Source organism: Triturus cristatus, chromosome 6 (genome assembly GCF_964204655.1).
Source record: "Triturus cristatus chromosome 6, aTriCri1.1, whole genome shotgun sequence".
Classification (NCBI taxonomy): domain Eukaryota; kingdom Metazoa; phylum Chordata; class Amphibia; order Caudata; family Salamandridae; genus Triturus; species Triturus cristatus.
In genome coordinates, this window is record NC_140589.1 from 1436179065 (window position 1) to 1436200754 (window position 21690).

Genomic DNA, 21690 nt, shown 5'->3' on the forward strand with positions numbered 1-21690 from the left:
TTACCATTTCCAAAGCTTTTCTGTGCAGAATGTCAAACAAATGCATACATTTTCCTATACCACTTTGACTTTTGCAATGTTTTTCTATGCATAAGTGGCAAAAAGGAAAACATAGCCTTCATGATGTTGCAAAGTTTGCCATAAAGCTTTGCTATTGAAAACTAATAATGCTCAAAACTAGGACAATACACGAATTGTCACCTGAGTGAATGCGGACTGGCCCTGCCAACCTGTTTCTTCTTCCCAAATCACTCTGGAAACTTACAGTTAATGAATGTTTTCCTAAATCGTACAAAGGCCCCGACTGTCTTGACCTAGATGGAAAACCAGCAATTCATGGATGACTCATTAAAAAAAATATGAATAACTTGCTTGCATATATGCAAATACATATATAAGGAAGGTACATCTTTCTACGTGAGTTTTAAATTACAGTCACGGATTAGTATTCTAAAGATGTTAAGACTTGCTCCATATAGGTAAAGAGGGCAGCAAGCATGGCAGCGCGCATAAAGGTGTACACGAGGTTCAAAGAACCTAGAAGAAGCCACCAGCTGACATGTACACATCTACGTCCTCTGCAGACTACCATGCAACATAATGGCACAAGATCTCTGGGCCCAGAGTGGTGAATTAGAACTTTAACAACCTTAATATTTTGTTCAAGCCTAGAATATGTTATGTAAATACATCCAACAAAAGGGAGGGTCCACAAAAAGCCATCAACAGTAGAACGGATATCAACATTTATGATAATAACTTTTTTTATTACATCCATTAGTGGGAGTGAGGCTGTACAAAGTGAATTGACTAGAAAAGCGATATACTGTGCTGGATGAAAACCAAGAGTTTGCAGTATCCAGGGATTAAAGTCCAAGCACACAAGAGACATACAGCAAGAACAGTTAAGCTGCAAGTAAAGATAAAAGTCTCTAATATCATTTTAACTATTGAGCAGAACATTAGTATTAGAAAGCTTGGTTTAGAAATCTGGCCCTGCCCCTTCACTGCATGTATACTGAAACAAATCCCAATTTGGAGAAAGTAACTTCTTGATTAGAAAACGTCTTCCTAAACTCCGCTAACGAAAACCAGTTTTCATTCAAATCTGACCATCCTCTAACCCATGGGTACTCACAAACATGTTCCCAGGGGCGACAAACTTGGTCTGTGTTATGACCGAAGGCTACATTGATACCAGCAAGTTGGCGGCTGGGGTTTGTGGTCAGGTGGGTGTAAGGGAAGCTGGCAGTATACATATAGTGTCTGGATTGCACAATGTGAAACCAACAACTTGTGATTAATCCCAGCTTCTCCGCCTAACCAAACTGTGTGATCCAAGGGAATTATTAATATAATAGAAACTGCAGCCCCCAGAAGTGCATGACAACTGACTTGCCTCTTCCTACACTTTTGGCATTGTTGTCAGGGTGTAGGGAAGAATGAATATTTCTTAATTCATGTTTGAAAACTATCACTTAAAAAAAAATATACTTATCAATGCACTAATAATCTGATGTACTACGGTGAAACAGTGCTGCATGTTTATGAATTAACAGAATTTATCTTACTTTTACTGCAAGATGTTTTTATAAATGAAGGTGTCTCTAAAGTTAGGTGGTTTAGGACACCATAGTTACTTCCGTTCTTTAATTTCAATTAACCTTTAAATAAATGACTGCTTATTTATTTAAAAAAAATATAAGTTAGTGCTGAGTCACATAAACATTAGCCCAGTGCTGCTCTTGACCAGGGGACCGCATGTAAAGGTCAGAAGGGCCGCATGTGGCCCCTGGGCCGTACTGTGCGTATCACTGCTCTAATCCGTAACCTAAATCCCAGTTTATAAACCACACCAACAGAACTATACCCTCTAGAGTTGTAATTAAAAAATATAAGGCTGCAAACTGGGCTGGGGGGGTGCAGTGGGTAATGGGGTCAATCTGATTTTGCAGACCTATCCCCCAAAACAGAAATGCAGCAGTTGGTGCAGCAACTCAATGATTAGAGCGGCAGAGTGGCTCAATGATTAGAGCGGCAGACCCTGATGCAGAGGTCTAGCCCGGGACCAGGGTTCAATTCCCCGCCTCGGCGGGTCTTGGGCTCAAAATTCCACGGACCTGATAATTCTCGCCTCGGTGCCTATTCCAATCATGGAGTCCCACTCTGCAACTCTGGGCAATAGCTTGCTTAATCTCCACAACGGCCCCCACAACGCTAAGGATGCCTGGCCTCCACCTTGGGGGCGCCCAGGAGTGGACGCCTCACAGGGAAAGCCAGGATGGGTTCCACAGCGGTATTCGTACAAGCGCCTTGAGACCCTTGCGGGTGAGTAGTGCGCTATACAAGTATCAAATTTACATTTTTTACAAAGGCATGTTAGAGTATATAAAAGACTACGCTTGTAGCACTCTTTGCAGTACTCATAAAAGCTTTTGTTAATAGGACCCCTAGATGTGATGTGGTACTCACTGATCTGAGAAAACTGAAAGCCAGAGAAGAAAGCCAGAGAAGAGACTTTGGTATATTGCAAGGAACTTCAGTGTCTTTAGTAGCACCTGTGCTTCAATGTAAACAAATTCCAGGCCAAATTTAAAGCAAAGTTTAGTTCAGAAACCAGCTTTATAGAGCAAGCCTGTTTCACAGGAAATTAGTAGCTGCAGAACACTTGTCCTGTGCCCCCCCCCCCCCCCCAAAAAAAAAACATTGGCAAAGACAATGGTGCTTATCCTTTGGGACCTATTGACTTTGCAATGCCTTTTACCGATGCTTTACATCATCTGAGAAAAAGCTACATTATTTTTCTTCATGTTGTACAGCACCTGCAGATTTTTTTTTAAACTACAAGAATATAGGGCGATGTAGTAACTGTCATTCGGCTGGCGCATACATGAACGATTACGTATGTGTGTGCATGTATTACAATGCATGCACACACCAGTGGAAGTAGCGGTGCCATTTGCTCTGCTTTTTTATTTACCAACCCAAGATGGAGTATGCCACTTGGATTAGTAAATTTAAAAAAATGAAAATATTTTAGCACAAAATCCCAATTTATTTTTTAAAGAACCGACAGCAGGGGATTGGGGTGTAACGGAAGAGTAGGGAGAGGAGTAGAAAAGCAGTGCATGAGGGAGAAAGCAAAATGGGGGGGGGGGGGAGACAAGAGCACATGGTGGAGAAAGATATGCAGGGCAAGGGGGAGAAGCACTACAGGAGGAGAGCAGTACATGGACAGGGGAGAAGGACATGACAGCGATCGCAATACAAAGTGCGGGAGAGGTAGAGAGGAGTACACTAGACAGAGAGCAGCACACATGAGAAAACAACAAAGAAAAATGGCCATTGGGGGAAGCACACGAGGGACAGAGCTGGACAACACATGCATTCTCATGGAGAGCTTAATCAAAAAGAAAAAGTTCCTTTAAAGTGAGCAGTGGGATAACACAAGTCAGTCAATCAAAAGAATGGTAAAGAAATGATGCTCCAGGAAAGGGACAAATACAAGATGGACACGACATGCTAACATAAAAAGCAATCAAATGATAATGACAATAAAGCCAACCAATGGGCAGGCTTAAAGCCCCTGTAATTGCTTGGTAAACCCTCAATAGATTTTTTGCAAATAGACAGCTAAGCGACATCCCAAAAAATGGTAGAGCCCCTCACCAGGTCCTTCTAAAACAAGCACGATTGCAAACAAATTTCCTTTCACAACAGTTTCTGTGAGCTTATCAAGAAGTAGAATAAATTGAGCAACGTTCACCGCTGCACGTGAACTAAGAATTATAGAATTATAGCATGCCAAACGAGCAATCCAATAACATGTAATTTTGAGATCGTCCTTCGAGCGAAGAGGGAAGTCACAGTTTTCAAGTGGCCCGACTGCTATTAATGCTTTTTAGATTTACATATTGTTAATTCGAAACTCGCAGCACCACATGCCTGATAAACCTGATAAGCAACATTTCAAGTCCCAGAAAACATTGGCTAGAAAACCAAGATGGGCAACATGTATGGTACAGTGGGTTTAAAATGTACAAGTCCAGAATGAAAAGTGTAGTTGTCTAAAAAAGAAAGTCAGGACTAAACGTGTCACAGGATAACTTGATTCCACAGAGAAATTATTTGTCCTGTGCAGGGGTGACGATATAATATGTAGAGCTCAGACCCCAAAGAAGCAGCTGCCTAGCGGACCCACGTCACTTGTTAAACTTTCAGCCAGTCTTCAGCTTTTTAGTCTGCAATATGTTTCATTTTGGGACGTGTAGTTTCATGTTTAGCATTGTAAGTATTGGCCAAGAGAATCCAGCAGCTGCTGTTGGCTTGAAAGCCAGGGTTAGTTGATGGTGTCACCGGTGATGCTCATTAAGGAGCTCCCAGAGAAAGACGTGTTGATGGTACAAAGAAAACAACAACCAAAAAATAAACAGTCACGACCGAAAGTGGAACAGTTACACTTGCATCGGTAAGAAGTAGTCTGACTCGTAGAAGGACAATAGGATTGACAGTACATAAAGTGCAGGCCAAGCACTTAAGAAATGATGCTATCGAAACCAAAACAAACGTGGTACCCATTTTACAGACCTCTCGAAAGGTGGAACGTTACACCGCCACGGGCGGGATTTAATCTGTGGCTTTCAGTGTTCACACACATCGCTATAATAAATGCCAGCGCCTTATTTTCAAATTTAACGACGGCCCCCCAAACACACTTACCCACCCACATAGTAAAATAAAAAAGACGATAGGATTAGAGAACATCTGGGTTCAACCCATCCATGAAATGATTGGGTACAGTAAGCAACGAAGGAAAAAACGTAAACAAAACGACCAACCCGAAGTCTGAGGATGGAATAATTTACCTTTCGTCCGGCGTTACGATTGTTCTTTGCAAATGGCGGGCGGTGCGGCTCAGGCTGTTGCTCTCTGTGCAGCGCGTGAGTGTCCTCCCCATACAAGCTCCATTCAGCCTCGCCTGGTGAAGTGAAAGGCTCCTGGGCAGGCCCCTAACTGTTCTCCTTCCTGACTCAACAGTCGCCTTATCCCGCTGGCGTTTGACCTAACTAAACACTGTGGGGTCTTTCTTTCTGTTTGTCTTTTCTCTATTGCATTTCCTGACCAGGGGAATTTCCACTCACGGGGAAATTCCGAGCTGTCAAAATTCAGGAAGAGGCGGAGCCACGGCAGATGTAGTTAAGCCTACTAGGTGTAACCAAGGCAACGCCCCGGAGGGAACCGAGTGGCTCGCGTTGGGGAAGAGGAGAGCAAACAGCCAGTGAGGGCGCTAAAGACACTAATACGGCTGGATCGTATTTGTTGCTGCTGAACTTGTACAGCGTTCTGTGGCTATTTGTGTTGTTGTATCTTTTATATAGCGCGAACTCGCCCCGAAGGTATTGGAGTGCTGTACATGAGCACCGTGTTTACATATTCAGGCACGAGAGAAATTAAGTGATTTGCCCAGAATCACAGGATGTGGACGCGACCCCGAGGATCGAACCCTGGTTTCCAGCACCAAAGTCGGCAGTTTAGCCGACGGACCACATCGCCCTTTGCTCTTTTTTGTATTAAATCGTTTTTAGAAGCAGTCAAAGCCAGGTCAGTATATACAGTGAAACCTACCATGTATTTATAACCCCATAAAGCAAGGGAGGTCTAAAAATCATTTGACAACCTCTGGTGTATGTTTGCAAAAAAAAAAAAAAAAAAAGCATTGGCATAGCCAATAGGTCTCGCCTTTGGGACCGCATAAGTGTTTAGCCGTTCAGCACATTTTAGAGACAACTTTGCCAGGCGTACCCGCTCTGAAACCTTAACAGAAGTCTGTCTCAAAGGTACTCCGAGATGGAGGGCTGGAAGACAACGCACAGAGACCAATTTGGGGCCATTTCACAAACAGGAACGCAGAGGCAGAAGTGAATGATGACTAGGCGTCCCTGATTTGCAGGGTCAATCCCGATTCCGGCACAAAGAAGAGTGGTGGGGGCGGGCACATCTGCTCTCGATGCTGGAACCTGCTCTGGGTGAACCGTGACTCAGCTGGTCTGCTCGTGCTCTTGTTTACACACCCAGGTCGCATTGCAAGAGTAAAACAAGCCTGGCAGTTGTAACTATAAAGATTAAAGAAGTGACCTGATGGGGACACGAGGGGACGGGGCAGTTAGTATAGGCAGAAACATCGCATAGTAAAATGGTGGATAAGGGAGACTATTAAAAGGTACAGTGGTGGTTGGGGTCTTGCCACTGTCAGATTAAGAGGTCTGACAGAGGCTGAATGAGAATGGAATTGCATAGGCGGTGACAGAGTACGGGATGCATTATCCGGAACGCGAAAACAGACAGGCCCTTTCCTTGGCTGAGCTGGGATTAATCCTCTCCCTGACCTTGGGGCGGAGGATGAGGGATGAGCAGAGGGAGGTGGAGGGGGCTCTGTTAATTTGTAACGGCCTCCGAGGAGGAGGGGTGGAGAAAGAATTAGTAACGTGTAATCCTGGGAGGAACTGATGGAGAGCGCGCGGCCTGTGAGGCCCGGCGATACGTCCCGAGCCTTGTCCGGATAGAATGGGAACAAACCGGTGAATGAATCGGAACAAAACTCAAGCAGGGACTAGAGAGGCCGGGTGATAGTGGAGCCCGGCCCGAAGACAGGAGAGTGCCCTGTTCCACGTGAGATCGTGACAAGCCCGGTGAGAGCCCGCAGAGACTAAAATAAACATTTAAACCATGCTAATGATAAAAAAAAACAGATGGCCCATGCACGCCGCTCCATAAACATCGTAACTGCAGCGCACAGAGAATACTTACAAACACAGCCTGAAAGAGGGGGGAGAGACACTGCGTGGGAGACAAGCGCGCACACGTTAATTAAACCCAGATGGCCCCTGTGCGCCGCTGCTGGCTCCAGAGAGCAAAACCCTCTGGGACCTCCACACGCCTATGCCCAATTGCGTGCTGAAGCCAGACGCAAAGGCCAATGGCGTGTAAGCACCACAGGCACAAGCTTCTCCTGAAGGTGAAGTGATTCCAAGAGGTCGATTTCCTATGCAGCGCATGCGCGCTGCCATTGGCTCGACCTAAAAAATGCACATTTACTTTTTAATAGAACTGCCAACTTTGGAAGTGGTGAATCCCATTCGTGTCCCGGCGTCAGCTCAAAATCCTGTGATTACGGGCAAATCGCTTAATGTTCTGGTGCCTAAAAATAAAATATGATCTTGTGTAATGCAACTGGTGCTCACGTAAAGCTCTTTAATTCACTTGGGCCGAGTCAGCGTCATATACAACTGCAAAAATTAAAAAACGATAAACTGAAGGGAGGATAGTGGCACAGTGATTAGGCTTTGAGAACACCCACCACCTGTTTAGTATATTCTAGTGTCTGCACAGAGGTTGAGAAAAGAACAACGACCGCTCATATTTTAATTAAAAAAGTACAATTATGGTTGAGACTGGAATAATATGAAATCGGAAAAAGTATAAAATGATCCAACATACTCTAGTGTGAGCACTGCACTTTGTAGACTACTTGTGCCTAGTGGAGTCAACTACTCTACCAAGGCCCCAGTTATGATGTGTGTGAAGAAAATCGCACACAAACCCAAACCATTTTCTGCTTCCTTGAAGATAACATTTTGCCGCCAAGGTTTTTTTGCGGCTGCCCACAGAATCAGAAATTTCCGATGGCCAATATTGTGTGTTTAAGAAATTGCATGTTTTCATAAAAATAACACAGGATGTTACATGCGGAGTGTTGGCTACCTGAGTTAGTGTACATGCGCATTAGTTTTTTAGGTAATAAAACTTGATTACATTTTATAAAAAAGAGAATGTCAATGTGAAATGCACAGGCCTATTGTAATGATGTACGGACTAAGTATGCTTGAATTCAAAAGCCAGTTTATTCAGAGAAATGTCTACGATGTACTATGATTGACCAAACAAGATCCCAGTTCAGAAATGCCTCAACTGAAGTTGGAATCCACACTCACCTGTTGCAGGGCACGCAAGACACATTTATATGTACACACATTTAAATAACAATAAACCTACCCATGTGCCTGTCGCCAGCATGGGAACATGAACCACATGACAGGCGTGTAAGATATACTCTCACTACATCACTTCCCCCTTAAAATAGAACAAGAAACACCAAACATTCAAGACTAACCCTAAAAGTAAAATCCAGCAAAATACATGAACAACGGATGCATAATACGCTAGAAAATATTTGAACATGGCTAGTACCCTAATATCACATGTGTCACAGGCTCAATACATCAGAAAGTCCTTGAACCTGGTTGACACCCTGTTGTCGCGTGTGTCACCCTGTGTCCTGTGTGTAGGTGTGGCCACAGCAGCAGAATCAGTGGGGCAGGGAAGTTCAGGTTGCCGCAGATCATCAGTTGTGGTCAACGTGGGTTACACCCAGGTTGCCCAATCAGATTCCAACGCTGGTTTTCCCTTGCTCAGTATGATGTTGGCTTCTTGAACAGAAAGCGTCACTAATTGGCATTTATTCTACTGCCTTCTGCCCTCAAGTAGTGCAGCGGCCTTACCGGCCCTTGCAACCTTAACAGGAGCAGAGTAAATAGATTCTCGCTTCTTAACTTTAACTGGACTTCTGATTAATACCCAGTCACCTTTACCAATGTCTTGGGATAACACATTGTGCTTTTTATCAAATTTCTCCTTTATCTTACTTTGATTAGCGATAACTTTTGAGACAACCTTTTCTTTGTGTGCAGTATCACTCGTCTCCAGATTACCAACTTGTTTCTCCAACCAAGTGGGAAAAAAGGTTGTATGGACGTTTATGCTCCTGAGAAAAGAAAACGGTGTAACCGATGTAGTACAATGGGGTGTTGTGTTGTAACACCACACTCTCTGCTTCAGAAAGACTTTCAAGCCAGATTAGCAGCTAAATCAGCGCGTACTCCATTCTTAATGATCCTGTTGCCTCTCTCTACGAGTCCATTGGAGGAAGGGGAATACAACCCCACCTGCAGATGTGTGATATCATGTTCCTTCAAGAACTTGGACATACGCTCAGAGGTAAAGTGAGTCTCACTGTCAGTGACAATACTTCTGAGAGCACCATCCAGACTGAAAACCTGCTCTAAATACTCTGCTGCTGATTCAGTGTCAGGCGATTTTACAAAAGGAATGTACATCCATTTTGAGTGGTAGTCCACCACCAGAACGAGATACTTTATATGAACAGGTAGTAATAGACATGGTCCAGAAAAATCCAGACCTGATTTCTCCCACAATGCCTCTGGATATGGCACAGGATGTAACGGAGTGTTGTGCACTTTCCAGTGTTTGTCTGACAAAAGACATTCTGGACACTTGGCAGTCAAAAATCTAACTTGTGCATCAATACCTAGCCACCAGTAATATTGCTTCGCACGCATAATAGTTTTGGTCGAACCAAGGTGGCCTTGATGTCCTTGAGTAATAATGACGTTACATAATATGGTAGGAGGTATGTGCAAATCCCCTGTCAACAGTAGACCATTAGCCAAAGACAATTCATCTGCCACCTGGCAAAACAACTTCAATTCTCCAACTAGTTGTCTTTTCTCAGGCCACCCAAGAACAATGTTGTGAGAGAACTCATTACTTTGACAAGCAGCCAACCACTCAGACTGACTCAGACCTGTACTGTACTCTCCGCTGACAGCATCGACGGAAGCTACACACACCACTTAATCCAGCAAACCGTCATCACTAGAGACTTTAATTGGCATACGTAAGAGACAGTCCGCACAAAAGTTTCTACCTCCTGAGACATGCTTAATCTCAAAAACAAATTCTTGTAATTTGAAAACAAGCCTAGTCAGTCTGGCTGATAAGTTGTTACCTGTCACTGCAGTAAAAATATGAACCAAAGGCTTGTGATCCATATTCAACAGTATGGCCTCACATTTACATCTTGAACTTGTGGATGGCCCATGAACAAGCCAATGCCTCACGCTCAATAGTACTGTACTGTTTCTCGTACTGCTTGAGTGACCTAGATGCAAAGGCCACTGTGTGTTCCTTTCCTGACCCCGTTTGACATAAAATTGCCCCTAAACCCATCTAGCTTGCATCTACAGTGATGATAGATGAATGCCCTTCTTGATAAGAACTCAATGCAGGGGCCTTTTCTGTGAGTACCTTGATCTCGGTGAAAGCACTTTCTTTGTCAGTGAACCAAAGAAATTGCTCACCTTTTTTCAACAGCGTCCTCAGGGGTTCTACATTCTGAAATGACCGAGCAGGACGCAGAAACGCCGCCGATACCGATACCTATGGGAAATCATTAAGCTATGCTAAAAAGATCACCATCCTTTTAAAATCTCGTCACACACGAGCCTCATCACGGAATAATCAAATATTAAAGGACGGAGTATATACAAACAGTATCATATATTTGGATCTTTTACTACGAAAAAGTCTGAAATAAACCATTGATTGGAAATAAAATAATAAGGAATTCAACCATAACTTTTTCCAACATAACTCGCTGGATACTAGCCAAGAAATGTTGGTGCACATATGAAAGAAACAGATCTTTAGCTGCTTGAAATATAAAAGAAATACAAATACGAAGTCAACGTGTGGTTTTTTCCTGATGAAGACGCAGTATGCGTCGAAACGCGCGTCGAAAAGATTAAAATTGTCTGCCACAAAGAAATGTTTTTATATATGTAATTGTGTTTTTTAAAAATAATATGTATTAAAATGCTAATGTTTACATATATGTATAGATGAGTCTAAACCAAAGTGTAATATAACATGGTTTTTTAATAGGTCATTAAATATATGTTTTTAAATTTATATAACTGCTTGTTTTTTCTGATTGTTGCACTCAGTTTTTTTAATTAAAACTGCACCAGATGGGCATATATATCTAAAGATTAAGTATGTTCTGATCCTATTGCCTAGGGATATACACTCTACTTGAATAGTACCCTGCCCTAGGAATTGTCACATTTATTGGACAGGGGGCCTCTGTTATTTTTCGCTCAGGGGTTCTAATGCCTGGGCATAACTGGGACCAATCCTAGCGTAGTACTCTTCAAGACCTAGAAAGGAGCGCAGGGCATCTCTATTAGAGGGAGCCGTAGCCTCCTTAATGGCCTTGTTGAGGGAACAGTTAGGTTTGATTCTAGATGCAGAAATGGTATGACCTAAATATTCTAATTCACTGGTGGCAAATTTGCATTTGTCTTCTCTGATTGTCATGTTTCTTTGTGAAAGAATAGATAGTACCTGTCTCAACACATGGGTATGCTCCTCTATGGTGTCTGCAAAAATCAGAACATCATCCTGGTAGGCCTGCACTCCCCCAGGATTGCCGAACAGATGGTCCATAAGCTTTTGAAAAAACACTGGCAGCGGATGCCCGACCGAACGGCAATCTCAGGTACTTGAATGCCCCAAATGGTGTGACGAACGGGGTCAACTCCTGTGACTCTTTTGCCAGAGCCACCTGATGATAGGCTGACCTTAAATCAATCAAAGAGAAGCACTTCACCCCCTAAGTTGGCCAGCAGCTTCTGAATCCTAGGGAGAGGGTGAAAATCTATGAGTTTGTGGGCATTAAGGCTCCTAAAAATCGGCATAGAGTCTGAGCTCCCCAGACCTCTTGTGCTCGACCACAATGGGTGCGACCTAGATTGAAGAATCACAAGGCTCAATAACGCCTTGCAGGCACAAATCCTGCAACACGAGTTTCAGTTCTTCTCTGACACTCAGTGGAACCGATCTCACCTTGTGCACCATAGGTTGGGCTTGAGACTTGAGGCAGTGTTCAAAGCCTAATACACTGCCCACTTCTTCACGGGAAAGTTCTTTCAACTCAGTCAGAATCCTCTTAATAGGATCTGTTATTCTGCAGACATAAACATCGGGTAACTCCCCTAATACAATAGGAATATCAGCATTGGTTTCAATAGCACGCCCATTTTGGCCAAATCCTGCCACCCCAAAATGTATTTACCCCTCACAGTTACATAGCTCTTGGTGGTTGTTTCCCTACCCATGCAAACCACTTTGGCCGAGAAGAAACCCAGCATCTCTATAGCTTTTTCAACAACTGCCTTAGGGTTTACATCAGTAGGTGTCAAAGACCTATGCCAGTGCTCGTGAAATGTAGTATCCCTCAGGATGGTAATTAGAGACCCTGAGTCAGCCATTACCTATATGGCAACACCATCAATCACAGCTTAACAGTTAGGATCCTCAACAGACGTACAAATGGAATTGCACTCTGGTTGAAACAACATTATTGATAGACTCAGTACAATTATAAATATCAGCATCCACACTACTAAGTCTGACAGTACTGTTCCTGTTACCTCTGCACACTGCAACACTTCCCAGTGGCTGGACATCCTGTAACATTTCTGATGTGGCTCTTAGAATCACACCTGAAATACACAGTTGGAGTTTTTCACTGTACGCCTTTTATAGTTACTGTTTTTGGTATTCACCAAACATACAGGTTGATCCTGACCATTTTCTTCAACAGTCAGTACCCTCACAGAAGCCTCAGCATGTAGAACCTTTGATGACATAAGAGATCATTTGATACTTTTAGCAAGCAAGGCCAATGGCCTCATTAAGAATAGGATTGCAGCAACTCAGTAATCTTTCTTGAATTTTGCGCGAAGAGCACATGAACACAAATTGATCACGTATACTTGTGTTCATATTAGACCCAACATCACAAGTGGATGCCAAGATCCTAAGGCCAGCAATGTATTCTTCCACTCTTTCATCCACAACTTGACTACGTTTGAAACAAGGATTGGCATAGCCAATAGGTCTCGCTTTTGGGACCTTATAATTATTTAGTTATGCCGCACAATATCCGTGGTGCAACAACATCAACTGTTGCATGGCTAAACACTTATAAGGTCCCAAAGGCGAGACCTATTGGCTATGCCAATGCTTGTGCTTGACAAGCGTCTCTAATCCATTGCATAGGAAACATCTCAATGATAGCATGTTTATTTTAAGGGAAAAAAAGAAGGGTTAAGGCTCAAAATAAGTGTTAGTCATATTGTGGATAATTGTACTTCGATAAATGACCTAGAAACAATGATTTACATTGTATAAGTAAATACAGTATGCTTAAGAACAAATGTGATTTGTGAACGGGCAGTAATTTACAATAGTACCATTACTTTAGTGTTACATTCACCATGTCTCTTATACATATTGTTCTCCACACAGGAATCATTGCACTCCCAGCAGTAGTTGATCGGTAAAAATCTTTGATAAGTGCCTAGTTCTCCTCAGTGCTATAATCTGTTTGAATAGTACACAGGAATGTCATTGCTTTTTGCCAGTGTAAATAATGTTTCTGAGATGTAGAAATTTAGCTAGCATCATTTTGTTGGTCTATGCAACAACAGCTTTATATTGCAGTCTAGATGTCCTGCACATGTATTTAACCTCTTTAATATAAGTTAAGACGTTGGATGCGCATCCCATAAAAAAACAAGAAAAATCTGAAGTTATTGCTTGGCGATGCCATGCTTAGATCAATGCCAAGAGACTCCACTGGGATGGTGGTTTCTACAAAAATGTAAGTCACTCAGAATGCCAGAGGCCTCGGCTTTGGTCACAAGCTTTGATTATGATTAATTTGTATACTCAAATTTCATAGTCCTGTGAAGTGCGGACTCAATGGACCTGGCGTACATTTGTCGGTGTTCATTTAAATGAAATAATGAGGAGGGAAACTAGAATGAAGAATAAGCAACTTCTCTTTGTGTCATATCGTGGGAGGGGACGGAGACACGAGGGGCCCTGAAGTATCTCCACACAGAAACCTCGGGCACTGGGCGGGTTGGACTTTCTGTGTAAGAGTTGGCTATGCAATCGGGTACTGGTAACACCGGATGCTTAGTGCACTAAGAACCAGCCTAACTGCAGTATGTATTAAAAAATCACATTATTTCAACTGGCTGTTAGTCATGGGTATCAATGAGGCCGGCAAGGTTATCAATGAGGCGGGCAGCCAGTCTGGCTGCATCACAACACCTTGAAGGCAGCGTAATGTGGCAGACGCTGACGTCAATACGGCGACATGGAAGAGTTGGTGGTGTGAAGTTGGAACTGTAGCTGTAAGTGCTGTATTTTGCTAAAGGGGAGGAAGGCGCTTTAAGATAAAGTTTGGGCTCTATTGGAAGGCACGGGCTCGTGAAGAAGCGGGGGTGCGGGGCTCTACATCTTTAATTGTTTGGCGTGACTTGCCACTTCATTTCAGAGTGGTAAATATTTAATCTTACCTTCTGGTGTGGTGACGCTGACTGCAGCAGACACCAGCTGCTGCTCGAATAATAGAGTCACGGGCTGGGCTGGCGGCGTCCACCGGGATGGGCGGCACTGCCAATGAAAGGGGCACTGTGCAAAGGGGCCAGGCGGAGAGGGGGGCGAGCAGGAGCGGACATAGAAGCACTCGATACCGGGCAAGCAATGGTAAGGGGAGGGGGCGAGGGTAAAAAGAGAGATACTCTCATGAGAGAGAAGAGTGAAAGGGGCGGCGCAGATAACAGAGCCAGGCTTGGAGCAGGAGACGGGCATGAGAGAACATAAAACAGAGGAAACATCAGGAATACGGGAGTGTGGTGTGCTGCAATTGAATCTCATGCTCATGTAGAGCCCTCCAATGCCCTTGGGAATATACTGCTGAAAATAAAAGAAGCGCGCGCGCGTTTAAAAACAAGAAGCGCGAGCAACAAGCCTGGGAGTTGTGGGCGTGCGCACACGCCAAAAAAAACGCGGGAGTGGTGCGTGCAAAAGGAGAGGCCTGTGCATGTTCACGCTCACATGCACGCAGGCTTTAGGCCCTCTGGTAGCACTTTGAAAACCCGCTTACAAAAGGTCTCGCCTGAGCTAGCACATGCGCTAGCGCTCAGGCGAGACCTAAAAATGATGGCACTCTAACATAATACTAAGTTCCTTTGAAAATTGTTTTTGTAATCGCTCAAGAGCTTTAACATATGTATTCCATTGAGTATCCCCAGATTGGGCTGCAGGCGGTTGATTGTGAGGCAAATTGTCAAATATTTCCTGTGCTGTGAGAACCAGACTGCCATACAATAATGCAAACTTCCGCTGGAGGCTGTGATTACCCACATCAATGGCCATAATGTGATTTTCAGAGAGTCTAAGCCATAATGCCCACTTAATAGTTGGCTTGCCAGGCCTGGCCAAAAAGGGAGGTGGCTGTGTAATTTGTTGAGCAGTTGCCATGTCACAGAAAGCTGCGCTCTAGTTAAAAATTAAGTGTATACAAAGCAGCTGCTGAAAGCAATAGTATGTACAACAAAGGAAAATGTCCCCCAAAATATCAGTTCAGCAAGTCACAACACCTTTTCAAAGACCTCAACTAAATGTAACAGTAATTACCTAAGCGAACACTAGCCGGGATGAAAGAGGCAATTGTTGCGGTAGACTTCATGAGAAGAAGGGGGGTTTGGGGGCAGCCGAACACAGTGAGGTCTGCCCCCCCTGGAAGATTGGGAGGAGGTGGGGCGAGCCGATTAGCAGCCATTTTCTGGGGTTTGGGCTACATTGGGAATAGCCCAATTGTAGCCCAATTTCAAAAATAGCCCAAGGGTTTAAGGGCCGGATTCGCGCCTCCCCAGCCACCATTACAGGTTTGGTGACCTGGTGGCTGGGAGCGCTGTAGGTTTAGCATTTTGCTTTTGTCAGGCCTGGTGATAGTGTAGGTTGAGTGGTAGGCATTTGGAGAGTAGTTTGCACTAGCAGATATTGGTTATGGCAGCAGAGGATTCCCGCATGCTTGAAGCGGTTCGTCTCCTCAGCGAGGCCGGCTGGCTCGACCTTCTAATGCCTGAGGCCTCTGTGAAAACGTGCCTGGCGAGGCGCGAGGCTGCGGGGGTGGCGGCCGCGGTGATGGCCTGCTCGCCCCCCAGAAGGCTAGGAGGAGCCAGGTGAGTGAGGGGGGCCACGCAGGGAGGGAGGGCGGGGCCCTTTTCTGCGGGTCGTTAGCGCGGGATGGAGGGAGCGATTTGGCGGCGAGGGAGGTGAAAACCAGAGGAACTCGGTGGGAGGGCGCGTCTTCCCAGCGACGTCCACAGAGGCCCGGGGGCCGCTCCTATGTCAGGAGAGCGGCCCCGCGAGGGAGAAGGGATGCGGAGTCCTCCCCCCGGGTGACAATTCACGGCGTGGGGGTGGGGCCCACCGGGGGAAACACGCGGCTAGGCAGACAATGAAAAGGGTGCAGCCATTTGAGGAGGTAGAGGGGGAGGCACGGAATGCCGGCAACGCTGCAGGGCAGCGGGGGGGTAGGAAGGGCAGCAAAAAAGTGGCTCAGGGGCCGGATAAAAGCCCAGTTGAAGGCCCCCAGCCACAGGGAGACTTATCATTGTTGGCAGCAGGGGGGTTGTGGGTGATAAGAGACGGAGTAAGGGGGGCAGGAAGGGGTGCAAGGAGGCCTCTGGGCAGGGTATCCCTGTGGGGGCAGCGGGAGCAGACGTGGGGGGGCTGGGGGTTGGGTGGGCGTCAAGGCCATGCCGGGGAATGACTTGGGAGGGGGTGATTGGAGACGAGCTTTGGGTTGTGGAGGACGGGGGTGAGGGTGCCCCCATTGACTTGGAGTCTGAGGGGAGTGCAAGGGACTGAGAGGGGCTGGATATTTTTCCCTCGTGGACTGAGGACGTGCGGGGTAAAGGGAGGTCATGTCAGGGGGAGGGTTACCTTCCGCGGGGGGCCGGGAAGAGTCAGGGTGGGAGGACAGGGGCAGGCCTGGGTGGGGACCAGCGGGGGTGTAGGAGGGGAGTTGATCAGGGTGTCTTGGGAGTCAGTGGCAGGGCCCAGTGGGGCATCGTTGCGGGGCATGGCAGGTTTGGACTGGAGTGACGGGGAGAGGGAGCAGGTAGATGAGGGGGAAGCGGTGGACCTTAGTGTGGTAGGGCGGGCATGGGCAGCCGTGGGTGGCTGGCACTTTAGGGGCAGGCAGGAAGAGGAGCTGGGATGGGAGAGAGAGGAGGGGTAGGCTTAGCACACCAGACCATTCATTTTTCTTACAGGAAGTGGAGCAACAGAGGGCGCCAGACTTGGCAGAACTGGGAGCGGCTCAATGGCGCTGAGAAGGGAGGGTGGAGCCTCACGCGGCGTACCCAGTACCGGTGTGGGATTACGGTGCAGCTGGCATAAGTAGGTCCAGGGCGTGCTCGCCGGCCCCAACACCCACTGGGCCTATACGGTCCGGGGCATGTCGTGGACGGAGGAGCTCCAAAGAAAGGCATTTGAGCAGGGATAGGAGGGTGCAGTCTGCACCTCCGGCTGAGAAGGCCTGGGGATTTGGGGAGCAGGTGGAATTAGATTATGACGAGGACTGCATGGAAGAGGGCGAGTTGAGGGACTTCGAGGATGAGGGCACGCAGGGGCTGAGTAACACTGTGTCTAGTGTGTTACAGGTGCCCCGACACCCGGCAGAGCTTACGGGTCGGATATCTCGTTGGGATGAACGGTAAGCCATTTGTGCAAGGCGGATGGAAGGAAGATGGGTGGAGTCCTTAGAGCCAGGTAAACGTGATGGGGGATTGCGACCGCTAATGGTGTCAGTGAGTGTGGGAGGGGGAGACAAGGAGGAGGTAAAGGGCGGTAGGTTGCGGAAAGGCAAGTATGTGCTGGATGTGGGTGTGGCACAGATGACGCAGGTAAGGCGTCAGGGAACACAGTGGACAGGGTTACAGACAAAACAGAGACGGTGTCAATATCGACTGGGGAGTCGGAGAATAAATTAGAGAGTAAGGAGTTAAAGATAAAGCGGTTACCTTATATGGGAGTGACCAAGCCTTTGGGCGCGCACTTAATGCTGGCAACTAAGGAGCGGATCTGGAAGGGTGAATATTTGGAGATGCTTAAGCTGCTGCACAGAGAAGTTAGGGCAAAAGAGGGATCAAAAGAGGAGGAGTATGAATTGGCCAAGAAGCCGAAAGTGCCGCTCACTATTGAGAATTGGTCAGCGGCATTCTTGAAATATGCCAGTGTGTACTGCAAGAAGTACCCGGAGAGGTGCGTGGCTATGTTCAGGTATATGGATGTGATCAGGAAGGCCCATATTACAGGGGGGGATATGCTTGGGCATAATATGACGAGGAATTTAGAGCACGCATGGCGTGGGACACGGAGGCAAAATGGCGTGAATTGGACTCAGACTTATGGCAACATACGATGGGGTTGTTCGAAGCGGGGAAAACTATCTTCATGGCAAGCGGCCTACTGCTCGAGTATCGGCCCTTTCATGGGCGCCCCACCCGAGGAAGGGTGGGCGGCACAGGTAGAGGACAGACGGGAACAAAGGGGGCTTGCTGTGATTTTAACAAGGGACTGGGCACACAGGAGTACTGCAGATTTCGGCATGACTGCTCGAATTGCGGAGGCAGACACGCCTTGGTTAATTGCTTCGGGGGCGGGCAGGGGCAGCAACAGGGAAACCAACAGTGGCAGGCAGGGGGGTTTAGAACGGGGGGACAGCAGCAGCAGCCCTTCATGGGAGGGCGAGGGGCAAAGGGGCCTGGGCCAAAAGGCTCATACTTTGGTTAGGACAGATAAATTGATCGTAGCCCTGCGGAGTTATGGTAACCAAGAGGCTGCAGAACGCTTGCGGAATGGCTTTCAAGAGGGCTTTAGATTTGGGTATGGGGGGCCTAGGATGAGAAGGTGGGCAGACAATTTACAGTCAGAGAAAGCACATCTGGAAATAGTGCAAGACATATTGGATAAAGAGGTGCGTGAGGGCCGCATGGCAGGACCCTTGAGGATTGGCCACTGGAACATTTGATTGTGTCACCCATAGGAGTGGTGCTGCAAAAGGAACATGGGCAGTTCCGTTTAATACAACATCTGTCGTGGCCAGAAGGAGGCTCGGTGAACGATTTCATTGACTAACGGGAGGCTACTGTGTCCTATTCATCAGTTGACGTGGCCATGTCACTGGTAGTGACCACGGGCGCAACGGCGATGATGGCTAAGTGCAACATAAAGTTAGCTTTCAGGTTGCTTCCAGTCCACCCGGATGATTGGGATCTTCTGGGCATCCATTTCAATGGTAAATGGTACATGGACAAAGCATTACTGATGGGTTGTTCTATGTCTTGCGCACTTTTTGAGTGCTTCAGCACATTCCTTTAATGGTTGTTCTTGGAACGGACGGGTCACCAAGGGGTAACACACTACCTGGATGACTTTTTCTTTGTTGGCACCTCGGACTCCAGGGACTGCCAGAAGGCGCTGGACAGTTTCAATGAGATCATGAGGGAACTTGGGGTGCCGTTGGCACCGGAAAAGACTATGGGGCCCTGCATGGCTCTGTCCTTTTTGGGCATTGAATTGGACTCGCAATTGATGGAGGCACGCCTTCCGGAGGACAAAAAGCAGCAAATTTCGGGGCTGCTGGCAACAATGTTGTCGAAAAGCAAGGTCACGGTGAAAGAGATTCAGGTGCTGTTAGGTCACCTCAACTTTGCTTGTAGAGTGGTGAGAGTAGGGTGGACATTTTACAGGCGACTGGGCAGGGCACTAGCAGGACAGAGACCTCCACATCATCATGTGCGGTTGTCTGCGGGTGTGAGAGAAGACTTGCGAATGTGGCAGTTTTTCTTGCAGAATTTCAATGGAATTCCACTGATGCTGGAGGGTGCCATGGTGTGGGATGTCCAGATCTTTTCTGATGCCGCAGGTAGCAAGGGTTTTGGCCTCTACTGGCAAGGGAAATGGTGTGCAGTGGCTGACGGAGTGGGCTGGGGGGTAGGAGTATAGCATTCTTGGAATTCTTCCCACTGGTGGCGGCTGTCACCCTATGGGGAGAATAATTGGCGCACAGGAAGGTGACTTTCAGAATTGACAACATAGCGGTTGTGGAATTTGTGAGCCACCAGTCTGCCAGGGATGAACAAGTTTTTAAGTTACTGATGGTGTTTGTGTCTGGTTGCTTACATCATAATATTGCCTTTCGAGCAGTGCATGTGCCAGGAGTGGACAATGACATCGCGGATGCTTTGTCTCGTTCACAGTGGGGGAGATTCCGTGGGCTAGCCAAGGACGCAGACAGGACCCCAACCCGCATGCCGCAGCATTTGTGGTACGTAGGCAACACAGGATGTTGAAGCTGGTTTTAGGGTCCCTTGCTCAATCCACGAGGACAGCATACAGGACAGCATGGGAGGAAGTTTTGCTCTCAGGTGCTAGGTGGCGGGACTCACCGGCGCTTCGAGGGGAGGACGTGATTCAGTTCATTCTAGATTTGATTGATAAAGGACTTTCTAGGGTCACGTTTGCGGGTAAGCAAGCAGGGATTGCATTTGTGGGGAAATTGTTGTGGGGTTATGCGCCAACCGCAGGAGAAATCGGGACACGGATGCTGGAGGGTTGGGCCCGAGAACGTGGTCGGGCAAGCAGAATTAGGAACCCCCTGTCTTGGGATTTGTTAGGGAGGGTGCCACGGACGTTGCCAGGGTTATATACCGAGGGATATGAGGTTTGTCTTTTTTCCACACTGATGGTGTGGATGTTTTTTGGGGCCTTCCGTGTGTCTGAAATGATGGGAACGAAATCAGGGGGAGGTCTTCTATGGGGTTAGGTGTCTCCTTATAAGGATAGAATTTGCATTTGGCTGCGAAAATCTAAAACGGATCAGAGGGGACGGGGAAAATGGGTGTCCTTGCAGGCTGCCGATCCGCAGCTAACTTGCCCGTGTAGGTGGGAAGTGAAGTGGAGTAACCTTGCGTCCGGCTCAGGTGGTTTTGTTTTTGTACATGCGAATGGGCGGAGTGCAACGACTTTTCAGCTTTTAGCGGTTTTGAGGAAAGCACTTTCGGAGCTGGGGATTGATGGCAAGGGTTTTGGGACACATTCCTTCAGGATTGGGGCAGCGTCGGAGGCGAATAACGGGCTGGGGGCGAGGGGACATCATGAGGTTGGAGAGATGGTCTTCGGGTTGCTACCAGCGCTATGTGCGCAGCGCATCGGGGGGATGTAACACGGTTCTGTTGTTTCTCCTGCTCATTCCATTTTTCTCGTCACCAGGGAGATGATTATCTGGATTGTAGGACATTCCTTTATAAAGTGGGCACAGGTCCAATCCTGCGCCAGTTATTTTGGGGGAAATTTAGGCTTTAATAAAGATTTGGCAAAAATGTAGTGGAGGGGCAGAGGGGGCATGCGATGGAAGGAGTTGTTGCAGGTTCTGAATGTCGTCTTGGTGGCTGGTAGGTGCCCCGATGTGCTGGTGATACATCTGGGGGAGAATGACACGGTAAAGGAAACGGGTTTGGCTTTAATGAGGAGCAAGAAGTGGGATTTGTCTTTGATAAAGCAGCAGTGGTTGGGTTGTGCTGTCATTTGGACAGAATTTGTTCCACGTAGGGTCTGGAAAGGAGCGGTTCATCCGGGGGCGGTAGATAAGGCCCAGAGAAAGCTCAACACTGAAATGGTGCATTTTTGCAGGCATCTGGGTTTTTCTAGAATTTCTCATAGGGACATTACGTATGATACACCCGGATTTTTCAGGGGCGATGGAGTTCATTTATCTAGGATGGGCATGGATTTGTACCTACTGGAAATCAGGGAGGTCCAGGCCAGGATGTTGAATGTGCAGTGACACTAATGGGTCAGACCTAGGAGGCAGGGGGGCAGGAAAGTGGGGAGGTGGCG

General features: G+C 46.8%; 1 protein-coding gene across 2 annotated transcripts in view; it reads right to left on the bottom strand.

The window, feature by feature from the left end:
• TNFAIP3 (TNF alpha induced protein 3) overlaps positions 1-21690 on the bottom strand; it is a 104286-nt gene that overhangs the window by 40344 nt on the left and 42252 nt on the right. The window contains exon 1 of one of the 2 annotated variants that reach the window (XM_085612498.1): positions 4866-5150. The exons of the other annotated variant lie outside the window; for it this stretch is intronic. Within the exon in view, the coding sequence (XP_085468624.1) occupies positions 4866-4957 (92 nt within the window). The 5' untranslated portion in view covers positions 4958-5150. Of the gene's footprint in view, positions 1-4865; positions 5151-21690 lie in introns of those variants that run through there. 2 annotated transcript variants of the gene reach the window in all.